The sequence below is a fragment of the Oncorhynchus keta genome, chromosome 29 (assembly GCF_023373465.1).
Source record: "Oncorhynchus keta strain PuntledgeMale-10-30-2019 chromosome 29, Oket_V2, whole genome shotgun sequence".
Lineage (NCBI taxonomy): Eukaryota > Metazoa > Chordata > Actinopteri > Salmoniformes > Salmonidae > Oncorhynchus > Oncorhynchus keta.
This window is the reverse complement of record NC_068449.1, coordinates 2828062-2851788: the sequence shown is the minus strand read 5'-3', so window position 1 is coordinate 2851788 and position 23727 is coordinate 2828062. Positions and strand designations below refer to the sequence as shown.

General features: G+C 42.4%; 1 protein-coding gene and 2 long non-coding RNA genes across 52 annotated transcripts; 1 reads left to right on the top strand and 2 right to left on the bottom strand.

The window, feature by feature from the left end:
• Window positions 1-206: 206 nt before the first annotated feature.
• On the bottom strand, window positions 207-3247 carry LOC127913517 (uncharacterized). Its single transcript, XR_008085861.1, has 4 exons — window positions 3080-3247; window positions 2513-2564; window positions 2299-2420; window positions 207-1767 (listed from the first exon to the last, which is right to left on the bottom strand). It is a non-coding gene; the product is annotated as an uncharacterized LOC127913517 (long non-coding RNA).
• A 1179-nt stretch (window positions 3248-4426) lies between these two features.
• On the top strand, window positions 4427-9839 carry LOC118380797 (zinc finger protein 239-like). 50 transcript variants are annotated; one of them, XR_008085836.1, is made up of 6 exons: window positions 4429-4632; window positions 6667-7106; window positions 7194-7251; window positions 7310-7401; window positions 7677-7705; window positions 7740-7754. XR_008085836.1 is itself a non-coding variant. In XM_052485643.1 (4 exons), the coding sequence occupies exons 3-4, from the start codon at window positions 8439-8441 to the stop codon at window positions 9663-9665; spliced, it is 855 nt and encodes a 284-aa protein (XP_052341603.1). In that variant the 5' UTR covers window positions 4444-4632; window positions 6667-7251; window positions 8410-8438; the 3' UTR covers window positions 9666-9839. The 50 variants fall into 50 exon arrangements, 14 of the variants coding, with proteins under 14 accessions (XP_052341603.1, XP_052341611.1, XP_052341606.1 ...); XR_008085847.1 differs by lacking the exons at window positions 7310-7401; window positions 7677-7705 and adding an exon at window positions 7440-7468 and having other exon boundaries at window positions 4439-4632; window positions 6667-6845; window positions 6962-6990; window positions 7194-7222; window positions 7735-7750; XR_008085848.1 differs by lacking the exons at window positions 7310-7401; window positions 7677-7705; window positions 7740-7754 and adding exons at window positions 7440-7468; window positions 7579-7594 and having other exon boundaries at window positions 4439-4632; window positions 6667-6845; window positions 6962-6990; window positions 7194-7222.
• A 10958-nt stretch (window positions 9840-20797) lies between these two features.
• Window positions 20798-22542, bottom strand: LOC127913519 (uncharacterized). The gene is made up of 3 exons (XR_008085863.1): window positions 22163-22542; window positions 20926-21026; window positions 20798-20831 (listed from the first exon to the last, which is right to left on the bottom strand). It is a non-coding gene; the product is annotated as an uncharacterized LOC127913519 (long non-coding RNA).
• Between the last annotated feature and the right edge of the window lie 1185 nt (window positions 22543-23727).

Below are 23727 nucleotides of genomic sequence, written 5' to 3'. Positions count from 1 at the left end.
CTGTCTCTATCAAATGTTCTCTCTGGTTCAGTCTCGTCTTTCAATCTAATCTCTTCTTTCATTCTCACAACCTCTCTGTCTAACACTAGTACATTTTGGTTAACCTGTTTCACTCTCTCATTCTGTCTTCTAAACGCTTCTTTCGCTCTTTCAAATTTGATTTTGTATTGAATCTCTTTTGTTGTCATATCTTCTTTCAGTCTCTCAACCTCTCTCTAACTCTTTTACCTTTTCGTTAACCAGTTTGACTTTCTCATTCTCTGCAATACACACGTCTCTTTCTCTTTCAAATATGATTTCCTTCTCAATCTCTTTCAATCTCTCAATCTCTCGTTCTAACACTTTTATCGTTTCTTCTGCCTGTTCCATTTTCTTCTTCATTTCTTGTCTTTCCAATTCTGCTTTTCTCTCCCTTTCCATCTCCCTTTCTCTCTCTTTTTCCCTCTCTCTTCCTGTCTCAATAGGTTTGTTGTTCCAGGCCAGTCTTGGTCGCTGATCCTCCATAACTTTCTGCCATAGCCTCAATCTCTCAATCTCTTGCTTCATTTTAAAAGGTTAAATTAGTGATAATCTATTACCAAGACATACTTTCAAAGGATTTGCAGAGAATGATACACAGAAATACAACCTAGAGCTAGGTAATTGAATCAAACACTGGACAACATCAATAGCAGGGTCATTTTGATCAATTCATCTGGACAGTTCATTGTCAATTAATGTATTATCATGGTTAGAAAAAATTACGAGACATTTTATGGAAATTACTCCTACAAATGAGGCTTCACTAATGCAGTTATTTACAACCTGCACAGATACAGTTATTAACAACAAAAACAGTAATGACGTTAATAAGGAAGTGGATATTCAACCGGCAGAAGAAAGGCATAGGGGTTGAGATAAATGAAGGTTAGGTTCAGGACCTAGGGTTGGGTTCAGGTAAAGGTCAGGTATAGTTTCAGTGAGGTTAAGGTAAGGGTTAAGGAAAGGAATAAAAGTTAACATTGGGTTAGCGTACCGCTGTCTGCCACTATTCATTTTCAGCTGGTAAATATACACTGCCTTCTAATAATAACAATGACATGTCTTACGTGGGCCAGTTGTAGGTCCACCATCAGAAGATCCAGCAGTTGTTTGAGTCTGTGGATCTCCTGCATTTTTCTCTGGTGCTCCATTGCTCCTGTGGCTCTCTCTGCCTCCCTCTGTCTCTCTGCTTCCCTCTGTCTCTCTGCCTCCCTCTGTCTCTCTACTTCTCTCTGTCTCTCTGCCTCCCTCTGTCTCTCTGCTTCCCTCTCTCGCTCTGCTTCTCTGTGTCTCTCTGCTTCTCTCTGTCTCTCTGCCTTTCTCTCTCTCTCTGCATCTCTCTCTCTCTCTGCATCTCTCTCTCTCTCTGCCTCTCTCTGGCTCTCTGCCTCTCTCTGGCTCTCTGCCTCCCTCTGGCTCTCTGCCTCCCTCAGTCTCAGGATCTCAGCCTTCCACTCTTTCAATATACCCCTTTCTACTCTTCTTCTCCTCCTTTCATTTTTTAAAAGGGCTCGGAGATTGTCTGACTCAGACTGTAATTGTTCAATGATCTTGTCCATCTCCGATCCACCATTCCTCTTCTTCTTTTCCTCCTCCCAGAGACACACTTGAAGTCTGTCCATCTCCTTCTTCTGATTTCGGATCGTTCGATCCTTCCCCATCAACTCAAGCATGTGGGCTTCCTTCTCTGTACAGGTCTTCTTCTCTTCTCTCGGGAAGTGAACCTCCATCTCTGCCTGCTTGTAGCTTGGAGCAAAGGAATGTCAACACATTATTTAGGAAGTGAACTCAGACAATTTACTACAATATTAAAATAATAATTCAACTTCTGCTCAATGTAACTGTCTTTAATAACACATCACACAACTGTGACTTACAGTACATGAATGTGATGAGTTGACTGTCCATGATGGCCAGAGGTGGGTAATGTGTCACTCTGGTCCAGGGCGTTACGTACAGCTTGCAGACACTGAGCCTTCCTTCAGCAAGCCGCACATAATGCCCTGGACCAGAGCTAGGTTATGTGATGAATGACTTACAGACTGTTCCATATGATAGGAGGGGGTTCAGGCATAATGCCCTGGACCAGAGCTAGGTTATGTGTTGAATGACTTACAGACTGTTCCTGGACCAGACACATAATGCCCTGGACCAGAGCTAGGTTATGTGATGAATGACTTACAGACTGTTCCATATGATAGGAGGGGGTAAGAAGACAGTCCCAGTAGGACACATAATGCCCTGGACCAGAGCTAGGTTATGTGATGAATGACTTACAGACTGTTCCATATGATAGGAGGGGGTAAGAAGACAGTCCCAGTAGGAGACGGAGATCGTCCAGAAGAAGAAGAGGTGTCCATCTCCTCAGTGACTGCAGGAAAGGTCTACAAGTTTTATTTCTGGAAAATAAAGAGATGCCTTCATTCAGCAACAATGTGTGTTTCTATGTTTCTGTCACTAGATGGTGACATTGTACACAACATTTACTCACCAGGTCAGTGAATTCAGAAACAGTCTTCAGAGTTGAGTCCTCAAGCTCTAGCCTACAACCCATCATGCATCAGCACAACTAATATAATAATACCTCATCACAACTTCATAATCACAGTACACCTGGATATTGTTCACAAAGTGTTTCAGGGTAGGAGTGCTGATCTAGGATCAGGTCGCCTCCTGTCCATCAAAACGTATTCGGTTTGATTTAAAAGACAAAACTGATAATTGATCAGCACTCCTTCTATGAGACCTTGCGAATATGAGCCTTTGTGAAAGAACCTTTCTGGCATGTGCTGGCTAGACAGTACACAGACAATTCAGATAGTCTGACAGACAGACAGAAGAGTAGATACAGATGGTGTGATTGATAGCAACAGAAATAACAAAGCAATTATAAATAATTGTATTTTATTAGGCTAGCTATATAATGTCAAAAAGAAAACATATTTAAAATATATTAACGTTCACCTTCACATGTGTTATCTTACCATGACAACATTATAGGCTAAGTAGGCTAGCGGACGATTAATGTATTGTAAACTTTCGTAAACATTTGACTCACCTCAAATCACACGTGTCAACGCGCAGTTTTAGTGTTGAACTGAAGAATATCTTCCGCATGAACTTTCTCTGGTCTGGAGCTGTATTGTTGCGTCATTTGGAACGCTTCAGCGTCATAATTGTTTGAATGTTAAATGAGGAGACGGAGGCGTTGACGCGAGCCACTTGTTCAGAACATCACAACACATCCGGGTATCTCAAGCACCCCGGTAAAACACAAGAGTTGCAGTAATGAACATTTACCAACAGATGGCATCACTGTGCCATCTTACTACACCCATAGCACACTCTGTTACAGATTTTAGTTTTGGAAACAGAAAGATGTATGGAGATCAAATGTTTCATTGATGAGAAATTGAGCTGAATATTGGTCAAAATCCATCTTGTTCAATCTTTTCCCACTGATGGCCACCGGGCTTCCTCTCACTACCAAATATGCCAACGGGATGCTTCACATGTATACACGCAGTGAATTATCTGTGATACAATGGTAGAACAATCTAGGAGATGAGTTCATCTCTTTATAACAACATCTAGCAGGATTGGGTCGCTTTAACAATATTCACAAAACTGTAGCTAGGTTTCCATTCAATTTGAGACAGATTTTAAAGCAAATATTCTAAAATCCCCAAAACAATGTGCTAATTTTCCCCTCCAGTGACATGTTTCCATCAAATTGTGTTGTTCCAGGCTGCGTGTGATTTATTTGTACCTTTATTTAACTAGGCAAGTCAGTTAAGAACAAATTCTTATTTTCAATGACGGCCTGGGAACAGTGGGTTAACTGCCTGTTCAGAACGACAGATTTGTACCTTGTCAGCTTGGGGGTTTGAGCTTGCAACCTTCCGGTTACTAGTCCAAACGCTCTAACCACTAGGCTACCCTGCCGCCTCTACACTCTAACCACTAGGCTACCCTGCCGCCCAAATGATGACGTAGTGGCGCACATACCTCTTATGGTTTCGAAACATCTTTGATGGACAGGCTAATAATCTTTGTTCATTTAGAGAACACGATGGCCAGAAAGGCTAAACTAGGGCTATTTTGTGTGTGTGTGTGTGTGTGTGTGTGTGTGTGTGTGTGTGTGTGTGTGTGTGTCAGTGAAGGCTGGTGGGAGGAGCTATAGGAGGACGTCCTCTTTGTATTGGCTGGAATGGATTAAATGGAACGGTATCATAAAACACATCAAACATATTTCAAACCACGTTTGACCCCGTTCCATTTATATAACCTCTTCTGGTGTGTGTGTTGTTGTTCGGTTTTGCCAATGAGCAGAATCCAACATTGCATAATGATTATATCACGCCTGTGATTCCCACTCCCGTACAACAGGTGGCGTAAGTCAACATCTGTGTAGCTTGACAACAGACCTCGTCTGTCGAAGGAGAAAATGCGGAAATTGACATTGCGTTTGTTTTTGGGGATCTTATTTTTTTTGGTGGGGGAAGGCGATGTCAAGGCATAAATAACACTACTCGTCAAACAATGAACAAATAACTTCACCAAAAAAAATAAATGTATGATTTCGCTTTAGCTACCAAAACAAGGCTTCAGGTAAGAATCGCCCCCATTAGTCGAAGGGGTCTGTTGTAAGGCAAATGGCCAGGCATGGCCTAGCTACCTTTAGCAACCTATTGACGAGAGTATCTTCTCAGTAAAACCACATTTCCATCCACTGTTTTTTATTTATTTATTGTGAAGTCGTACTGTATAAAAAGAAAAATCACAAACCCTACAGCTGTGGCAATAGATACATTTGTTCGTTTGACATGGTGGGATATTTTTTTTGTGTCAGTAAAATGTAATTATGTGAGAAATAGCTTGTGGGGAAACGTATCATATCGAAGTGAATTGGTGATTCATACGTGATGCCGTGTGGTTCTGCCACTATGGATCAGCAGACCATGTAGTTTATTAAACTACAAATTAAATATATTATGATGAATTTCACAGGGTGGTGAAAGTGCAAGGTGATGAGCTTGATGCACCTTTCCAATAAACCTCAATGGTCTAATTCTGGTGTCATGGTGACTGATGGGTTTACTGCCTTTTTGACAAATAAAAATATTCCTCCTCTTATCCATAATAAACTCATGTAGACTAAAATCAAATCAAATAATAATACTGTCTGCTGCCACTGTTTTAAAACAGATACAGTAAGTAAGTGTATATTTTGCATTTGTGAAATTATTTTTGATGTGATATGAAAAAGTAGAGGGCCTTGTGTTTCTAAAACCGTACCGCAATTGGGAATTTATTCAAGTTTAGATGGAGTATTTGGCTGACAGTGCCGTTTCGCCTCTAAGGAGAGCATGTAAGGTCATTGGACTATAAAGGTGTTCGCATACAGGTTCAGTTTGCTCCTAGCAGACCTCGGCTAAGAGAAGCGACCGTCTGCTCGCATACTCCCTAATGACCTTCGCTTGAAAAACTTGGGAAAAAAAGCGGCAATATTAGGGTTTGTCCCTGTTGAGCCACCGTAGCAACAGCATAGCCAGAAACACTTCCTCAAAATAGTCGGAATTAATCATTGATAAATCAAGGAATCTGTCATTAATTTTGACGGTTTTGCCGAAGAGGTATTAGTGGCACAATTTTACATCTACCTAACATGTTTGGTGCAGTTTTTCTCAAGTGAAAAAAAAATTGCATAGAAACTAGTCCTCCTTGAATTTTTTTTATTTTTTTTATTTCACCTTTATTTAATCAGGTAGGCAAGTTGAGAACAAGTTCTCATTTACACTTGCGACCTGGCCAAAAGCAAAGCAGTTCGACAGATGAATGACAACCAACACCTCATTTTCCCACTCCTACTAGGACTGGTACTGTTGACCAATCACTGACAAAGGGGTGTATCTATCCTTCAGCTACTGACCTCTGACCTTTGACTTGCCTCAACAACAACAACCAAAATGTGTGTCGGCACGAACATCCAAAGACCAAAACGAACAAAAACATCACCAAATGTTGTAGTAATATATGTGCCAATTGTTTCGCCTGGGAAGCATTCAGCTTAAAGAGTCCAGTTAGGCTCCTTCAGTCCAGTACAGGGCTAGATAAAAACCCAAACCCCATATAGCTAACGTTAGCCAGCTACATGTACCTTACAATTTTAGACTTTATTTAGTAGCTTAGCCAGCCAAAGGCCCGGGATAGGGAACTGACTTTCCGTGGCAATAATTGAATACATCGGAAAATAAGGGATGTTTATTTTATTTTTTTAAGCAAGGGACGTGTGGTTGCAGATTAGTAAAAAACAAAAAATGTATTGGTCGTATGTATAGGATGCACATGGTATACACCATCCAAGACGTGCTTGCTTACTTGTAGGTTCCTTCTGGACAATGTAACAACAAAGAAATAAGAAATAATACAAGATAAGAGTACGACCATAAAGTAAACGGCTCAGTGGAAGAGAATAAACATTTTAGCATCAGTATAATACAGGAAGGTACAATCTTTACACATGTTTGGGGGGAGGGGGGATTGGCGGGGGGTGAGGGGGGCAACTAGCTAGCTAGCAAGTCATCAAATGATGTAACAGTCCTGCATTTCATACAGACTTTTTTTTTAAATGTTATTTTCCAGGTTTTGTGCATCACAGGAGAGATGGCGTCAGTGAAAGACAGCAGTCAGACACTCCTGCTCAATGTCATCACGAAAGATAAAGAGGAGGAAGTGAAGATTTGGGAATGTGATGATTACCCAGGTAAGGAAGGGAATGTGATGATTACCCAGGTAAGGAAGGGAATGTGATGATTACCCAGGTAAGGAAGGGAATGTGATGATTACCCAGGCAAGGAAGGGATTGTGATGATTACCCAGGTAAGGGAGGGAATGTGATGATTACCCAGGTAAGGAGGGGAATGTGATGATTACCCAGGTAAGGAGGGGAATGTGATGATTACCCAGGTAAGGAAGGGAATGTGATGATTACCCAGGTAAGGAAGGGAATGTGATGATTACCCAGGTAAGGAAGGGAATGTGATGATTACCCAGGGAAGGAAGGGAATGTGATGATTACCCAGGTAAGGGAGGGAATGTGATGATTACCCAGGTAAGGAAGGGAATGTGATGATTACCCAGGTAAGGAAGGGAATGTGATGATTACCCAGGTAAGGAGGGGAATGTGATGATTACCCAGGTAAGGAAGGGAATGTGATGATTACCCAGGTAAGGGAGGGAATGTGATGATTACCCAGGTAAGGAAGGGAATGTGATGATTACCCAGGTAAGGAAGGGAATGTGATGATTACCCAGGTAAGGAAGGGAATGTGATGATTACCCAGGTAAGGTAAGGAAGGGAATGGGATGATTACCCAGGTAAGGAAGGGAAGGGAGGGAATGTGATGATTACCCAGGTAAGGAAGGGATTGTGATGATTACCCAGGTAAGGAGGGAATGTGATGATTACCCAGGTAAGGAGGGGAATGTGATGATTACCCAGGTAAGGAGGGGAAGGATTACCCAGGTAAGGAGGGGAATGTGATGATTACCCAGGTAAGGTAAGGAAGGGAATGTGATGATTACCCAGTTAAGGTAAGGAAGGGAATGTGATGATTACCCAGGTAAGGGAAGGGAATGGGATGATTACCCAGGTAAGGAAGGGAATGTGATGATTACCCAGGTAAGGAAGGGAATGTGATGATTACCCAGGTAAGGTAAGGAAGGGAATGGGATGATTACCCAGGTAAGTTAAGGAAGGGAATGGGATGATTACCCAGGTAAGGAAGGGATTGTGATGATTACCCAGGTAAGGAAGAGCAGGTTTTCTCGTCCGAGGGCAACGGTGTCTACTGGTTTTCATACTTACCTTTTTAGCCAGACAGATTGATTACGTTATTATTTTTTTAAGACACTATCCTATTTTTCATTTGCTGTTGTGGCTTGAGCACTACATGAGTAGCAGGGCGCTGAAATGTTGCGCGATTTTTAACAGAATGTTTCGAAAAAGTAGGGGGTAGGATCAACAGGTTAAGACACTATCCTATTTTTGCTGTTGTGGCTTGAGCACGGCAGATTAAAAGACATACTTGGGTTATTTAGTTGTTTGCGTGCCACTTTGTGACATGGTTTTAGTAATAAATATATACATTTATCCCCTGCGAGTTGACTACTTGGTCCTTCTGTAGCTCAGTTGGTAGAGCATGGCGCTTGTAACGTCAGGGTAGTGGGTTCGATTCCCGGGACCACCCATACGTAGAATGACTGTAAGTCGCTTTGGATAAAAGCGTCTGCTAAATGGCATATATTATATTATTATTATTACTAGAGTTTTGATGGTATGTGTATTGCAGCTTTTGACATGTTCGTCTGTTCTGGTTCACACAGGAGAGAGTCTAGAGGCGACGTCAGTGAAGATGGCAGACAGAAGTCAAACACTGGGGCTGAATGTCACCATTAACAGAGAGGAGAAGGAAGACGTTGGTGAATCTGTTGATCCTGGTAAAAATCAGGTTTTATGTAGAATGTTTAGGCCTGTCAGAGTATTATTATATATATATTTTTTAAATGAGTTCATTAATCTCAGATTAAAGGTGCTCACTGGTGGTAGTAGAACTCATTGTAAATAGAATACATAGCCTAATTAAATTAAGGTAAAATTAAGGTAAAACAAACCTATGTAGAATAATATTAAAATAAAAAGGTAGCCCCACCATGGATCTCCATACACTTCAAGCAGAGAAACCTCCCATTTAAAGCAGAGTTGTCTATATCCATTTTCAGTACTGCTTAATTGTGCACATCTTTTATTATAATTTGAGGCAATGATTGTGTTACACCTGTTCATCTGTTGTTCTGCTGTCATTCACACAGGAGAGACCCCTAACTCCTCTGACCAAGTTGAGACATTTCCTGCTTCAGTCAAGCAACGTCGGAAAGTGAGCAAAGTGAAGAAGCCTCACCGCTGTCCCCACTGTGAGAAGAGTTTCCCGTTCCTTTCATATCTTGAAAGACACGCGCGAAAACATTCTGGAGAGAAACCGTACTCCTGCTCTGACTGTGGGATGAGTTTCTCCCAACTGAGTGGCTTGAACGTGCACCATCGAACGCACACTGGAGAGAAGCCTCACCGCTGTCCTCACTGTGAGGAGAGTTTCCCGTTCCTTTCATATCTTGAAAGACATCTGCGTAAACATTCTGGAGAGAAGCCTTATTCCTGTTCTGACTGTGGGATGAGTTTCTCCCAACTGAGTGGCTTGAACGTGCACCATCGAACGCACACTGGAGAGAAGCCTCACCACTGTCCTCACTGTGAGAAGAGTTTCCCATTCCCATCGTATCTTGAAATACACCTGCGGAAACATTCTGGAGAGAAACCGTACTCCTGCTCTGACTGTGGGAAATGCTTCACAACATCAAGTCATCTAACCTCTCATCGGAGAACTCACACAGGGGAGAAGCCTTACTCCTGCTCTGACTGTGGGAAGAGTTTCCCATTCCCATCATATCTTGAAAGACACCTGCGGAAACATTCTGGAGAGAAGCCTTACTGCTGCTCTGACTGCGGGAAATGCTTCACCACATCAAGCAATCTAACGCTACATCAGAGTGCACACAGGGGAGAAGCCTTGGAGCCAATTTGAGTTCAAAAGAATTGACCCAAAAAGAAAAAGAACAGAAATGAAAAAAATAATTGTGAAGTAATGCATGGTGAAACTGAAATGTAAAAAAAAAAAACATAATTATGTAAACAAAAAAGTGAATTGTATGAAAAAAAAATGTCGAATTCAAACACATTGAAAATGATTTTCAAAACATTCAGTTGTTGTTTGCATCCAATCTTTAAAGTTGATTTGGTCAAATAACTTGTTTTCGCTCTTGACTTTTGTCCTTGCAATGACAATTTTATTCCACCTTCAAGTCATCTTTTCTCTCCTCCAAGTTTTGGTACTCTTGACCTGGAGGCAGGGTTTAGAGGGGATGGGCGTGTCTAATGTTAGAGGGGATGGGCGTGTCTAATGTTAGAGGGGATGGGCGTGTCTAATGTTAGAGGGGATGGGCGTGTCTAATGTTAGAGGGGATGGGCTTGTCCAATGTTAGAGGGGATGGGATTGTCCAATGTTAGAGGGGATGGGCGTGTCTAATGTTAGAGGGGATGGGCGTGTCTAATGTTAGAGGGGATGGGCGTGTCTAATGTTAGAGGGGATGGGCGTGTCTAATGTTAGAGGGGATGGGCGTGTCTAATGTTAGAGGGGATGGGCGTGTCTAATGTTAGAGGGGATGGGCGTGTCTAATGTTAGAGGGGATGGGCGTGTCTAATGTTAGAGGGGATGGGCGTGTCTAATGTTAGAGGGGATGGGCGTGTCTAATGTTAGATGGGGGATGGGCGTGTCTAATGTTAGGGGATGGGCGTGTCCAATGAGGGGATGGGCGTGTCTAATGTTAGAGGGGATGGGCGTGTCTAATGTTAGAGGGGATGTCCAATGTTAGAGGGGATGGGCGTGTCCAATGTTAGAGGGGATGCGTGTCTAATGTTAGAGGGGATGTCTAATGTTAGATGGGGATAGAGGGGATGGGCGTGTCCAATGTTAGAATGTTAGAGGGGATGGGCGTGTCTAATGTTAGGGGATGGGCGTGGTTAGAAGGGATGGGCGTGTCTAATGTTAGAGGGGATGGGCGTGTCTAATGTTAGAGGGGATGGGGTGTCTAATGTTAGAGGGGATGGGCGTGTCTAATGTTAGAGTGGATGGGCGTGTCTAATGTTAGAGGGGATGGGCGTGTCTAATGTTAGAGGGGATGGGCGTGTCCAATGTTAGAGGGGATGGGCGTGTCTAATGTTAGAAGGGATGGGCGTGTCTAATGTTAGAGGGGATGGGCGTGTCTAATGTTAGGGAGGGGATGTTAGGGATGGGCGTGTCTAATGTTAGAGGGGATGGGCGTGTATAATGTTAGAGGGGATGGGCGTGTCCAATGTTAGAGGGGATGGGCGTGTCTAATGTTAGAGGGGATGGGCGTGTCCAATGTTAGAGGGGATGGGCGTGTCTAATGTTAGAGGGGATGGGCGTGTCTAATGTTAGAGGGGATGGGCGTGTCCAATGTTAGAGGGGATGGGCGTGTCCAATGTTAGAGGGGATGGGCGTGTCTAATGTTAGAGGGGATGGGCGTGTCTAATGTTAGAGGGGATGGGCGTGTCTAATGTTAGAGGGGATGGGCGTGTCTAATGTTAGAGGGGATGGGCGTGTCCAATGTTAGAGGGGATGGGCGTGTCCAATGTTAGAGGGGATGGGCGTGTCCAGTGTTAGAGGGGATGGGCGTGTCCAGTGTTAGAGGGGATGGGCGTGTCCAATGAGCCACAGCCTTGGAGTGGCAGCATTCCTCCAGTATCCCCCCAACAGGACACATTCTTATTGGACTAGCACACCTGATTCAACTTGTTAACTAATCATCAAGTCCTCCATTTTTATTTTTTTACTTTAACACTTATTTAACAAGGCAAGTCAGTTTTAAGAACAAATTCTTATTTTCAATGACGGCCTAGGAACCAGTGGGTTAACTGCCTTGTTCAGGGGGCAGAACGACAGATTTTTTGTCAGCTCAGGGGATTCGATCCAGCAACCCTTTCAGTTACTACTAGTCCAGCGATCTAACCACTAGGCTACCTTGCCTCAATGAGCTGAATGAGGTGTAGGGCTAGAACAAAAAATGTGTAGTGTTGGAGACCAGGGTTGGGAAACACTGTCCTAACCAATAGGTTACTTGCACAATGTCGTAAAAACAACTTCCTGGTAATAAAGGTCATGGAAATCTGTTTCCTGGCGAACGGCTTCGTTTTTAGCTACTTTTTTTGTTTACCTGTATTAGCAATTTCTCTCAAGTCTCCTATTTGTACCAGTAGTGCACTATATCGGGAATAGAGTGTGATTTGGGACGTAACCTGGGTTTCAGAGCAGGGTCCGTAAGTTGCTTGGACACTATACAGACAGACAAACAAACCAAAATGATATACACACGCATTCGGAAAGTATTCAGACCCCTTGGCTTTTTCCCCCCACATTTTGTTACGTTACAGCCTTATTCTAAAATGGATTAAATTGTTGTTGTTTATTTACCCTCATCAATCTACATACAATTACCAGATAATGATAAAAAAAACAAAATATAATATTTCTTGGAACTTTTAAGCCAACAATATGTTTCTGTCCATTTCTGTTTTATTTATTCCATTTGTTATTTGTTCAATTGGTTTGCTCTGTGTGTGTGTGCGTGTGTGCGTGTGTGCGTGCGTGCGTGCGTGCGTGCGAAAACTGATGCTTAGATACACTCCTGTTTCTTGCGTGTGGTCAGATTTCTCATCCAACTTGAGCTCAGGTCTCCTGTGAGATGCTTGATGTACATCCCTACACTTCCCCCTTGTCTGCTTCTGTGTCTATTATAGAGAACATATTCCTTTAAATGTCCACCACAGAGCTGGGAATAGTGTCTGATAGGCCAAGGCTGGGAATGGAATAAAAATGAAGACCTGGTTGTAGATGCAGAAAGGGGACTAAGGAGAAGGAAGGAGATGCGTTCTGTCTCCTGGAGATGAATGTACTTTGGTGCGAAAAGTGCAAATCAATCTCAGAACAACAGTAAAGGACATTGTGAAGATGCTGGAGGAAACAGGTACAAAAGTATCTATACCCACAGTAAAACGAGTCTTATATCGACATTACCCTGAAAGGCCGCTCAGCAAGGAAGAAGCCACTGCTCCAAAACCGCCATAAAAAAGCCAGACTACGGTTTGCAACTGCATATGGGGACAAAGATAATACTTTTTGGAGAAATGTCCTCTGGTCTGATGAAACAAAAATAGAACTGTTTGGCCATAATGACCATCATATTATTTAGAGGAAAAAGGGGGATGCTTGCAAGCTGAAGAACACCATCCCAATCGTGAAGCACGGGGGTGGCAGCATCATGTTGTGGGGGTGCTTTTCTGCAGGAGGGACTGGTGCACTTCACAAAATAGATGGCATCATGAGGAGGAAAATGATGTGCATATATCGAAGCAACATCTCAAGGCATCAGTCAGGAAGTTAAAGCTTGGTCGCAAATGGGTCTTCCAAATGGACAATGACCCCAAGCATACTTCCAAAGTTGTGGCAAAATGGCTTAAGGACAACAAAGTCAAGGTATTGGAGTGGCCATCACAAAGCCCTGACCTCAATCCTATAGAAAATGTGTGGGCAGAACTGAAAAAGTGTGTGCGAGCAAGGAGGCCTACAAACCTGACTCAGTCACGCCAGCTCTGTCAGGAGGAATGGAGGAATGGGCCAAAATTCACCCAACTTATTGTGGGAAGCTTGTGGAAGGCTACCTGAAACATTTGACCCAAGTTAAACAATTCAAAGGTAATGCTACCAAATACTAATTGAGTGTATGTAAACTTCTGACCCACTGGGAATGTGATGAAATAAATAAAATCTGAAATAAATAATTCTCTCTACTATTATTCTGACATTCCACATTCTTAAAATAAAGTGGTGATCCTAACTGATCCTAAAATTGAATTTTTACTAGGATTAAATGTCTGGAATTGTGAAAAACTGAGTTTAAATGTATTTGGCAAAGGTGTATGTAAACTCCCGACATCAACTGTATGTAAGTAAAGCCTGCTTTTATTTTAATGATGAGGAAATTATTCAATTATACAAAGTATCGTAGGAAATTCACGTCTGTTTTAGTATGCATCTGTTGGTCAACAGACAACATTTAAATAAAAGTAGGGGCATGGATCAGAAAACCCAGTCAGTATCTGGTGTGACCATAATTTGCCTTGTGCAGTGTGACACATCTCCTTCACATAGAGTTGATCAGGCTGTTGATTGGTGGCCTGTGGAATGTTGTCCCACTCCTCTTCAATGGCTGTGGAATGTTGTCCCACTCCTCTTCAATGGCTGTGGAATGTTGTCCCACTCCTCTTTAATGGCTGTGGAATGTTGTCCCACTCCTCTTCAATGGCTGTGGAATGTTGTCCCACTCCTCTTCAATGGCTGTGGAATGTTGTCCCACTCCTCTTCAATGGCTGTGTGAAGTTGTTGGATATTGGGCAGGAACTGAAACACGCTGACGTACACGTCGATCCAGAGCATCCCAAACTGAGGTACGCCAAATAAAAATATAATTCAATTTTTTTTTTTTATAATAATTTTTAAAAGTTTCTATTCTTCACATTTTCCAACAGTCCATTTATATTTTCCAACGGGGCTATATACATATACATTTGGTTGAGGTTTTTTCACACCTGAGTAGCCTCATGTCATTGCCAAAAATAATCTAGTGTTCAGTGAAATAACAACACAATGTCAAATACAGGAAGCCTTGTCAAGTAATTAACATCCAATCACATTAACCGTTACTCTCTCGCGGGAATTCCACTATCGGTCCGTATGAAGCCAAACATAGCTGCTGCTCATGTAGATATCTGTACTGATGACTCAAAAGCCATGACAGGGAGACATAGTGGAGTGGTAAGATGTGTGTAAGCAGTTGCTCCCAACGCCACTTAGGTCCACTGCAGCATCCACCAAGAGGCTCTTGGGTCCACTGCAGCATCCACCTAGAGGCTCTTGGGTCCACTGCAGCATCCACAGAGAGGCTCTTGGGTACACTGCAGCATCCACAGAGAGGCTCTTGGGTACACTGCAGCATCCACCTAGAGGCTCTTGGGTCCACTGCAGCATCCACCAAGAGGCTCTTGGGTACACTGCAGCATCCACCTAGAGGCTTGGGTCTGCAGCATCCACCTAGAGGCTCTTGGGTACACTGCAGCATCCACAGAGAGGCTCTTGGGTACACTGCAGCATCCACCTAGAGGCTCTTGGGTCCACTGCATCCACCTAGAGCATCCATCCAAGAGGCTCTTGGGGGCATCCACCTAGACACTGCAGCATCCACCTAGAGGCTCTTGGGTCCACTGCAGCATCCACCAAGAGGCTCTTGGGTCCAGCATCCACCTAGAGGCTCTTGGGTACAGCATCCACTAGAGGCTCTTGGGTCCACTGCAGCATCCACCTAGAGGCACTGGCATCCACTGCAGAGGCTCTTGGGTACACTGCAGCATCCACCTAGAGGCTCTTGGGTACACTGCAGCATCCACCAGAGGCTCTTGGGTCCACTGGCTCTTGGGTACACTGCAGCATCCACCTCCACCAGAGAGGCTCTTGGGTACACTGCAGCATCCACCAAGAGGCTCATGGGTCCATGCAGCATCCACCTAGAGGCTCTTGGGTACACTGCAGCATCCACCAAGAGGCTCTTGGGTACACTGCAGCATCCACCTAGAGGCTCTTGGGTACACTGCAGCATCCACCAAGAGGCTCATGGGTCCACTGCAGCATCCATAGAGGCTCCACTGCAGCATCCACCAAGAGGCTCTTGGGTACACTGCAGCATCCACCTAGAGGCTCTTGGGTCCACTGCAGCATCCACCTAGAGGCTCTTGGGTACACTGCAGCATCCACCGAGAGGCTCTTGGGTACACTGCAGCATCCACCAAGAGGCTCTTGGGTACACTGCAGCATCCACCGAGAGGCTCTTGGGTACACTGCAGCATCCACCAAGAGCCTCTTGGGTACACTGCAGCATCCACCTAGAGGCTCTTGGGTCCACTGCAGCATCCACCGAGAGGCTCTTGGGTCCACTGCAGCATCCACCGAGAGGCTCTTGGGTATACTGCAGCATCCACCGAGAGGCTCTTGGGTATTCTTTACTGACCATAACTGACCATAATTTTCTGATCACTTGCATGATGAGTTTCTCACACGACTGGCCTGTCTGGGTGATGTTTTTTCTCACCTGAATGATCTGAATCTAGGATTACAGAGACTCCACAACTATATTCAATGTACGGGACAAAATTAAGGCGATGATTAAGAAGTTGGAGCTCTTCTCTGTCTGCATTAACAAGGACAACACACAGGTCTTCTCTGTCTGCATTAACAAGGACAACACACAGCTCTTCTCTGTCTGCATTAACAAGGACAACACACAGGTCTTCTCTGTCTGCATTAACAAGGACAACACACAGGTCTTCTCTGTCTGCATTAACAAGGACAACACACAGGTCTTCTCTGTCTGCATTAACAAGGACAACACACAGGTCTTCTCTGTCTGCATTAACAAGGACAACACACAGGTCTTCTCTGTCTGCATTAACAAGGACAACACACAGGTCTTCTCTGTCTGCATTAACAAGGACAACACACAGGTCTTCTCTGTCTGCATTAACAAGGACAACACACAGGTCTTCTCTGTCTGCATTAACAAGGACAACACACAGGTCTTCTGTCTGTCAGGTCTTCTCTGTCATGCATTAACAAGGACAACACACAGGTCTTCTCTGTCTGCATTAACAAGGACAACACACAGGTCTTTCCATCATTGTATGATTTTTTTGTGTGTAAATTAACTCAAGCTTACGGACAATATCAAATGTTATATAGCGAAGCACCTGAGTGAGTTGGGTGAACAATTACGCAGGTAGTTTCCTGAAATGGACGACACAAACAACTGGATTCGTTAATCCCTTTCATGCCCCGCCTCCAGTCCACTTACCGATATCTGAACAAGAGAGCCTCATGGAAATTGCAACAAGCGGTTCTGTGAAAATGTAATTTAATCAGAAGCCACTGACAGATTTCTGGATTGGGCTGCCACTCAGAGTATCCAGCCTTGGCAAATCACGCTGTTAAGACACTGATGCCCTTTGCAACCACGTACCTATGTGAGAGTGGATTCCCGGCTCTCACTAGCATGAAAACTAAATACAGGCACAGACTGTGAGTGAAAAATGATTTAAGACTGAGACTCTCTCCAATACAACACAACATTACAGAGTTATGTGCATCCTTTCAAGCACAGCCTTCTCATTAACCTGTGGTGAGTTATTCACAATTGTTCAATGTAAAAATAAGGTTTGATATGTAAGATGGTTAAATAAAGAGCTAAATTATTGATTATTATTATATTATTATTTGTGCCCTGGTTCTATAAGAGCTCTTTGTAAACTTCCCACAAGCCGGGTTGTGACAAAAACTCACACTCATTCATGTGTTTAATAAATGTATCATATAGTGTGTGTGTGGCAGGCTTACAATGATGGCAAAAAAACAACATTTGAGAGTATTTATTTATTTATTTCACCTTTATTTAACCAGGTAGGCCAGTTGAAAACAAGTTCTCATTTACAACTGCGACCTGGCCAAGATAAAGCAAAGCAGTGAGACACAAACAACAACAACAGAGTTACACATGGAGTAAAACAAACATACAGTCAATAATACAATAGAAAAATAAGTCTATATACAATGTGAGCAAATGAGGTGAGATAAGAGAGGTAAAAGGCAATAAATAGGCCATGGGGGGGCGAAGTAAATAACATATAGCAAGTAAAACACTGGAATGGTAGATTTGACAGTAGATGAGTGTGCAAAGTAGAAATACTGGGGTGAAAAGGAGCAAAATAAATAAATACAGTAGGGGAAGAGGTAGTTGTTTGAGAGTGCTCTGACCCTGGTGCTAGAGGGGGTACTCAGCTGGAGGGTGAATATTTGAAGGGGTACGGGATTAAAAACTTTGGGAACCGCTGATCCAGAGCATCCCAAACATGCTCAATGGGTGACATGTCTGGTGAGTATGCAGGCCATGGAAGAACTTGGACATGTTCAGCTTCCAGGAATTGTGTACAGATCCTTGTGACATGGGGCTGTGCATTATCATGCTGAAACATGAGGTGATGACAATGGCACGACAATGGGCCTCAGGATCTCGTCACGGTAACTCTGCATGACAATTTCCATTGATAAAATGCAATTGTGTTCGTTGTACATAGCTCATACCTGCCCCATACCATAACCCCACAGCCACCATGGGTCACTCTGTTCACAACATTGACATCAGCAAACCGCTCACCCACACAACACCATACACTCTGTCTGCCATCTGCCCGGTGCTGTTGAAACGTGGATTCATCCATAAAGAGGACACTTCTCCAGCGAGGCCAATGGCCATCAAATGTGAACATTTTCTCACTGAAGTCAGTTACAATGCAGGACTACAGTCGGGTCAAGACCATGGCGAAGGAACGACGAGCACGCAGAGGAGCTTCCGTGAGACGGTTTCTGACAGATCTCTGACTCATTCCGGTCTCAATTCGGTCCCACTTCACAGTAGAATCCTCAAACAAGTTTCTAAAGACAATTGACATCTAGTGGAAGCCTTAGGAAGTGCAACATAACCTATATCCCACTATCTTCAATAGGGGCTGGGTTGAAAATGGACAAACTTCAGATTTCCCACTTCCTGTTTGGATTTCTTCTCAGGTTCAAACAGTTTTAGAAACTTCAGAGTGTTTTCTGTCCGATACCAATAATAATATGCATATATTAGCAACTGGGACTGAGGAGCAAGCAGTTTACTCTGGGCACCTCTGGGCACCTTTCACTCTGGGCACCTCTGGGCACCTTTCACTCTGGGCACCTCTGGGCACCTCTGGGCACCTTTCACTCTGGGCACCTCTGGGCACCTTTCACTCTGGGCACCTCTGGGCACCTCTGGGCATCTTTCACTCTGGGCACCTCTGGGCACCTTTCATCCAAGCTACTCAATACTGCCCCTGCAGCCATAGGAAGTTAATCCGCTTCCACACCTGACAGGTGGATGGATTATCTTGGCAAAGGAGAAATGCTCATTATAACATGGATGTAAACAAACTGTTATTTCACAACCATGTATCACATATCAATGTTGTTTCACATGAATCTATCACAGACAGTGCTATGCCAAAGTATTCATCCCCCTTGGCGTTTTTCCTATTTTGTTGCCTTACAACCTGTAATTTAAATGGATTTTTATTTGGATTTCATGTAATGCACAAAATAGTTCAAATTTGTAAGGTCAATTTTTTATTTTTATTTAAAAAATGAAAAGTGGTGCGTGCATATGAATTCACCCCCTTTGCTATGAAGCCCCTCCCCTTTGCTATGAAGCCCCTCCCCTTTGTTACGAAGCTCCTCCCCTTTGTTATGAATTCACCCCCTTTGCTATGAAGCTCCTCCCCTTTGCTATGAAGCCCCTAAATAAGATCTGGTGCAACCAATTACCTTCAGAAATCACATAATTAGTAAAATAAAGTCCACCTGTGTGCAATCGAAGTGTCACATGATCTCAGTATATATACACCTGTTCTGAAAGGCCCCAGAGTCTGCAACACCACCAAGCAAGCGGCACCATGAAGACCAAGGAGCTCACCAAACAGGTCAGGGACAAAGTTGTGGAGAAGTACAGATCAGGGGCCTGTTGCACAAAACTAGGATAAGGGATTAAGCCAGGATATCTTGGTGATCCTGGCTCAATTGATCCATAATCCGGTTGCACTAAAGATGGATAGGGGGCAGGAGGATATGTTATGGTATAAATTACCATGGAGATTTATTCTGTGGAGCTAGCCTGCTCCAGACCAGGCTAAATTCCAGGATCTATTTAATCTCATCCATAATGTCAGTCAGCAGTCACCACAAATGGAAACCAATAGTTATTTCACTGCTCACTATACATTGTTATCACATATAACTAGACCCACTGTCATTATTTAAACGTTTGTGATCATTAATTTCAATGATTTTGGATAAAAAAATGATTTTTAGATGTTGCTATCATTAGATAATTTACAGTTTCCCATAGACTATATATAAAATGATAGAATATTAGGGCCACAGAGGGAAAAAAAGACAAGTCATAATATTGTAACCAGTTGTTTTAAAGGAGGACAGTTGTTAAAATGACAGATGCGGGGCATTTCGTGAAATTGTACTTCAGTATGGTTTCATAAACAAAGACATGCTGATGTGCCAGAATATTAAGTATCACATTGTCATAAGTATCAAAACTGTAAAAACAATATGTAGCTTTTCTGCAGAAAGAACCATAAATTTATGACTTTATCCTTTTTCTTCAGTGTGGCCCTAGTACTCTGTCATATAAACAAATACACATTCCATATGAATATAAAAACACAATGTGTAACATTATGTTCCTTTATTGAATAAGGACAAAACAAAGCAGGTAAACCATCAGCTCCTTTCGAAACTGAAGTCACAGTGACTCTACAAGATGGAAAGCACAGAATCCAAGCATATTATACAAAATGATACATACACATTCAAAGGTCTGTATATAACACACCCTGCATGTCTGCACACTAAAATAAATGCAGGACAAATCCATACACATCAACTGAACAGACAAATGAATGGATGCAGTAGCCTCCCTGCAGCCTTGTATTACACACAGTATACCGCACAAACATCATAAGAGGCCAAATTCGTAAAAAACGAACCCAAAAAACCCAAATTCCTCTGCCACCGCAGGACATATTTAACCAAAATTGAAAGCACACATACTAACTAAAATAATTCAACACATATTGGTCCCTCAGCAGCCGACCACTGTCGTCATCAGGGAAGATTGCCGGATTGTCCCAGTCCATGGCTGGTGGCACTCTGGGGGCCCTCTCCTTCCTCAGGCAGGCCACATTGTGGAGGACAGCACAAGCCACAGTAATATCACATGCCCTAACAGGGCTGACCCTTAATTTGTGAAGGCAGTGAAAGCGTGCCTTCAGGAGGCCAAAGGTCATTTCAACTCTGGCCCTGGTCCTGGCATGGGCATGGTTGTAGGCCTGCTGTGCTTCCTGGGGGTCTGTGAAAGGTGTCAGGAGAAAAGGCTGGCAGCCATACCCCTGTCTCCCAGCAACACACCAGAGAATTCACCTGTCAACACAAAATCTCATCATTACTACCTCATAAACACAGTGATATTCTTGACACAGCCATGATGGTTATAAATAGGGGTTGTGTGGCTTACCTTGTGATAGATTTCAGAGGCCGAAAGATTCTGGAGTCATGGACTGAGCCAGGCCATTTTGCCACAACATTGCTGATCACACAGTCAGCATTGCAGACCATCTGAAATCATAAGATGAGGAATATTACACCAATCAATGCACATCACTGGCAATGCAGAGTGTTCGTCAATGGACAATATCAAAAAGTTATGTTCACCTGAACATTAATGCTGTGAAAGGATTTCCTATTCACAAAATCGGCCTCATGGGCACCTTCTGGGTACAATATATGCTTGTGCTTTGTTAAATATTAGTCAGGGACCATACCATTCTGCAGAATGTTCTTGTATTTGATTTTGACCTGCTGCCATGTCCGTTTTGGCCCGTTCATGTTCAATCTACACACACACATTTAATGGAGTCACACTGCAAAAAATTACTTGGTATTTTTGTCTTGTTTTCAGTAAAAATAAAAAAAAAATAAAAACTTAAATAAAGATGTATTTTCTTGATTTGCTAAATGACCTAGCAAAATAAGTATAGTTTAGACAAAAAAATATAAACTTTAAGTAAATGTGTGCTTAAAACAAGCAAATAAAAAATCTGTCAATATAATAAAAATTCTCTTGAAATAAGTTTACTTTTTCCATAAACACTTAATTTTAGAAAAGTTCTCGTTTCACTGGCAGATTTTTGCTTATTTTCCTAGGTAATTTTGCTCAAGAAAATATTCAAGATGTTTTTAGATATTTTTTTTTTTTACTGAAAACAAGACAAAAATACTAAGTAAGACATTTTTGCAGTGCAGTGAGCAACCGACCTTGGGTCCTTTGAAAGGCGCTATATAAATTAAAGTGATTATTATTATAGCTCATCTATTTATTCAATTACATTTTATTTATATAGCACTTTTCAATTGTTTCATTCTGTCAAAGCAGCTTTACAGTAATGAAAGCAGGAGAAACACAAAAAAACGGTGGACAACATAAGCAGAGTACAGCGGCTAAGATTAAACCGTACTGAGCGTAGTAACGTTAAATAATAATGTAAGGCTTTAATAATAATTTATCATAGCTTTATACAGTGTGATGGACTTACTTTACACAATTTCACTCATATCTGCAGTGCATTTCAATTAAACATTTAACCGTTTCATAATTACAGTACAACTGCGTTTTTGGAGATGTGAATTAAATATTTGAATTGTAATTGTGATGTTTCAGCGGAGCGGTGAGTGTGTAATTGTGCACTACTTACGCATTCAGGCGGTCTGCAATACTTTGCCACGCTTTTTCTCTTTGCTTTATCACTGTGGCGGTGTTGCCTTTCTTCTTAATTATATCTTTTACCTCCTCGTATGCCTCCATGAGGATTTGTGCTTCCGACGGGGAAAAGTACGCGGCTCTAGTTGCCATGGTAAATCAGTTAATCTGTGATCTGTGGCGGGGTCTATTTGAGTGAGCCGTGAGCGCGCACCTATCCAGGATTGGTTTCACCTGGCTTAATGAATCCGTGTCTGCTCATCCTGGCTTGGTCTTTGTGCAACCAATTAAGCCTGGACGCACATGTTTTGGCTTCATTGAGCTCAGCTGAGTCATTTATCCCGGATGTCTTAATTCTACTTTTGTGCAACAGGCCCCAGGGTTGTGTTAAAACAAAATATCAGAAACGTTGAACATCCCACGGAGCACCATTAAATCCATTATTAAAAATGGAAAGAATATGGGACCACAACAAACCTGCCAAGAGAGGGCCGCCCACAAAACTCACAGACCAGGCAAGGAGGGCATTAATCAGAGAGGCAACAAAGAGACCAAAGATAAACCTGAAGGAGCTGCAAAGCTCCACAGCGTTGATTGAACCACATATCTCTGTTGTTTCACATATCTCTGTTGTTTCACATATCTCTGTTGTTTCACATATCTCTGTTGTTTCACATATCTCTGTTGTTTCACATATCTCTGTTGTTTCACAACCACATATCTCTGTCGTTTCACATATCTCTGTTGTTTCACATCCACATATCTCTGTTGTTTCACATATCTCTGTTGTTTCACATATCTCTGTTGTTTCACATCTCTGTTGTTTCACATCTCTGTTGTTTCACATATCTCTGTTGTTTCACATATCTCTGTTTCACATATCTCTGTTGTTTCACATCTCTGTTGTTTCACATATCTCTGTTGTTTCACATCTCTGTTGTTTCACATATCTCTGTTGTTTCACATATCTCTGTTGTTTCACATATCTCTGCTGGTTCACATATCTCTGTTGTTTCACATATCTCTGTTGTTTCACATATCTCTGTTGTTTCACATCTCTGTTGTTTCACATCTCTGTTGTTTCACATATCTCTGTTGTTTCACATATCTCTGTTGTTTCACATATCTCTGTTGTTTCACATATCTCTGTTGTTTCACAACCACATATCTCTGTTGTTTCACATATCTCTGTTGTTTCACATATCTCTGTTGTTCCACAAAAAGATAAAAACTGAAAAGTTTATTTGCAGCGAACCTTAAAGGTGAAATAACTCATTTTATTCCGTTTTAATAATAATAATAATAATAATAATCTGTATTATTTATATATCTGTTATGAATTGTATGACGATCCTCAGATATGTTTTTATACCTGATACTTTTTGATGTATGTAACTGTAACTCTGAGGCTGAAGCAGCTGTCTCGTTTTGGTTATCTAATAAATCTAACCAATCAATCAACTACTTACTGGGGGAAATGGAAGCTGTAGTGACACACCTGATACTCTCGGCTGCAGGATCCACAGAGGTGCCTGTCGAAGGCATTTACAACTAAAAAAA

Bases quoted from the DNA above. Each gene is read 5' to 3' on its own strand.
- LOC118380797 (XM_052485643.1), top strand. From the start codon at position 8,439: ATGGCAGACAGAAGTCAAACACTGGGGCTGAATGTCACCATTAACAGA. The intron at 8,524-8,895 runs GTAAAAATCAGG...TCATTCACACAG, and splicing joins TGGTGAATCTGTTGATCCTG to GAGAGACCCCTAACTCCTCT.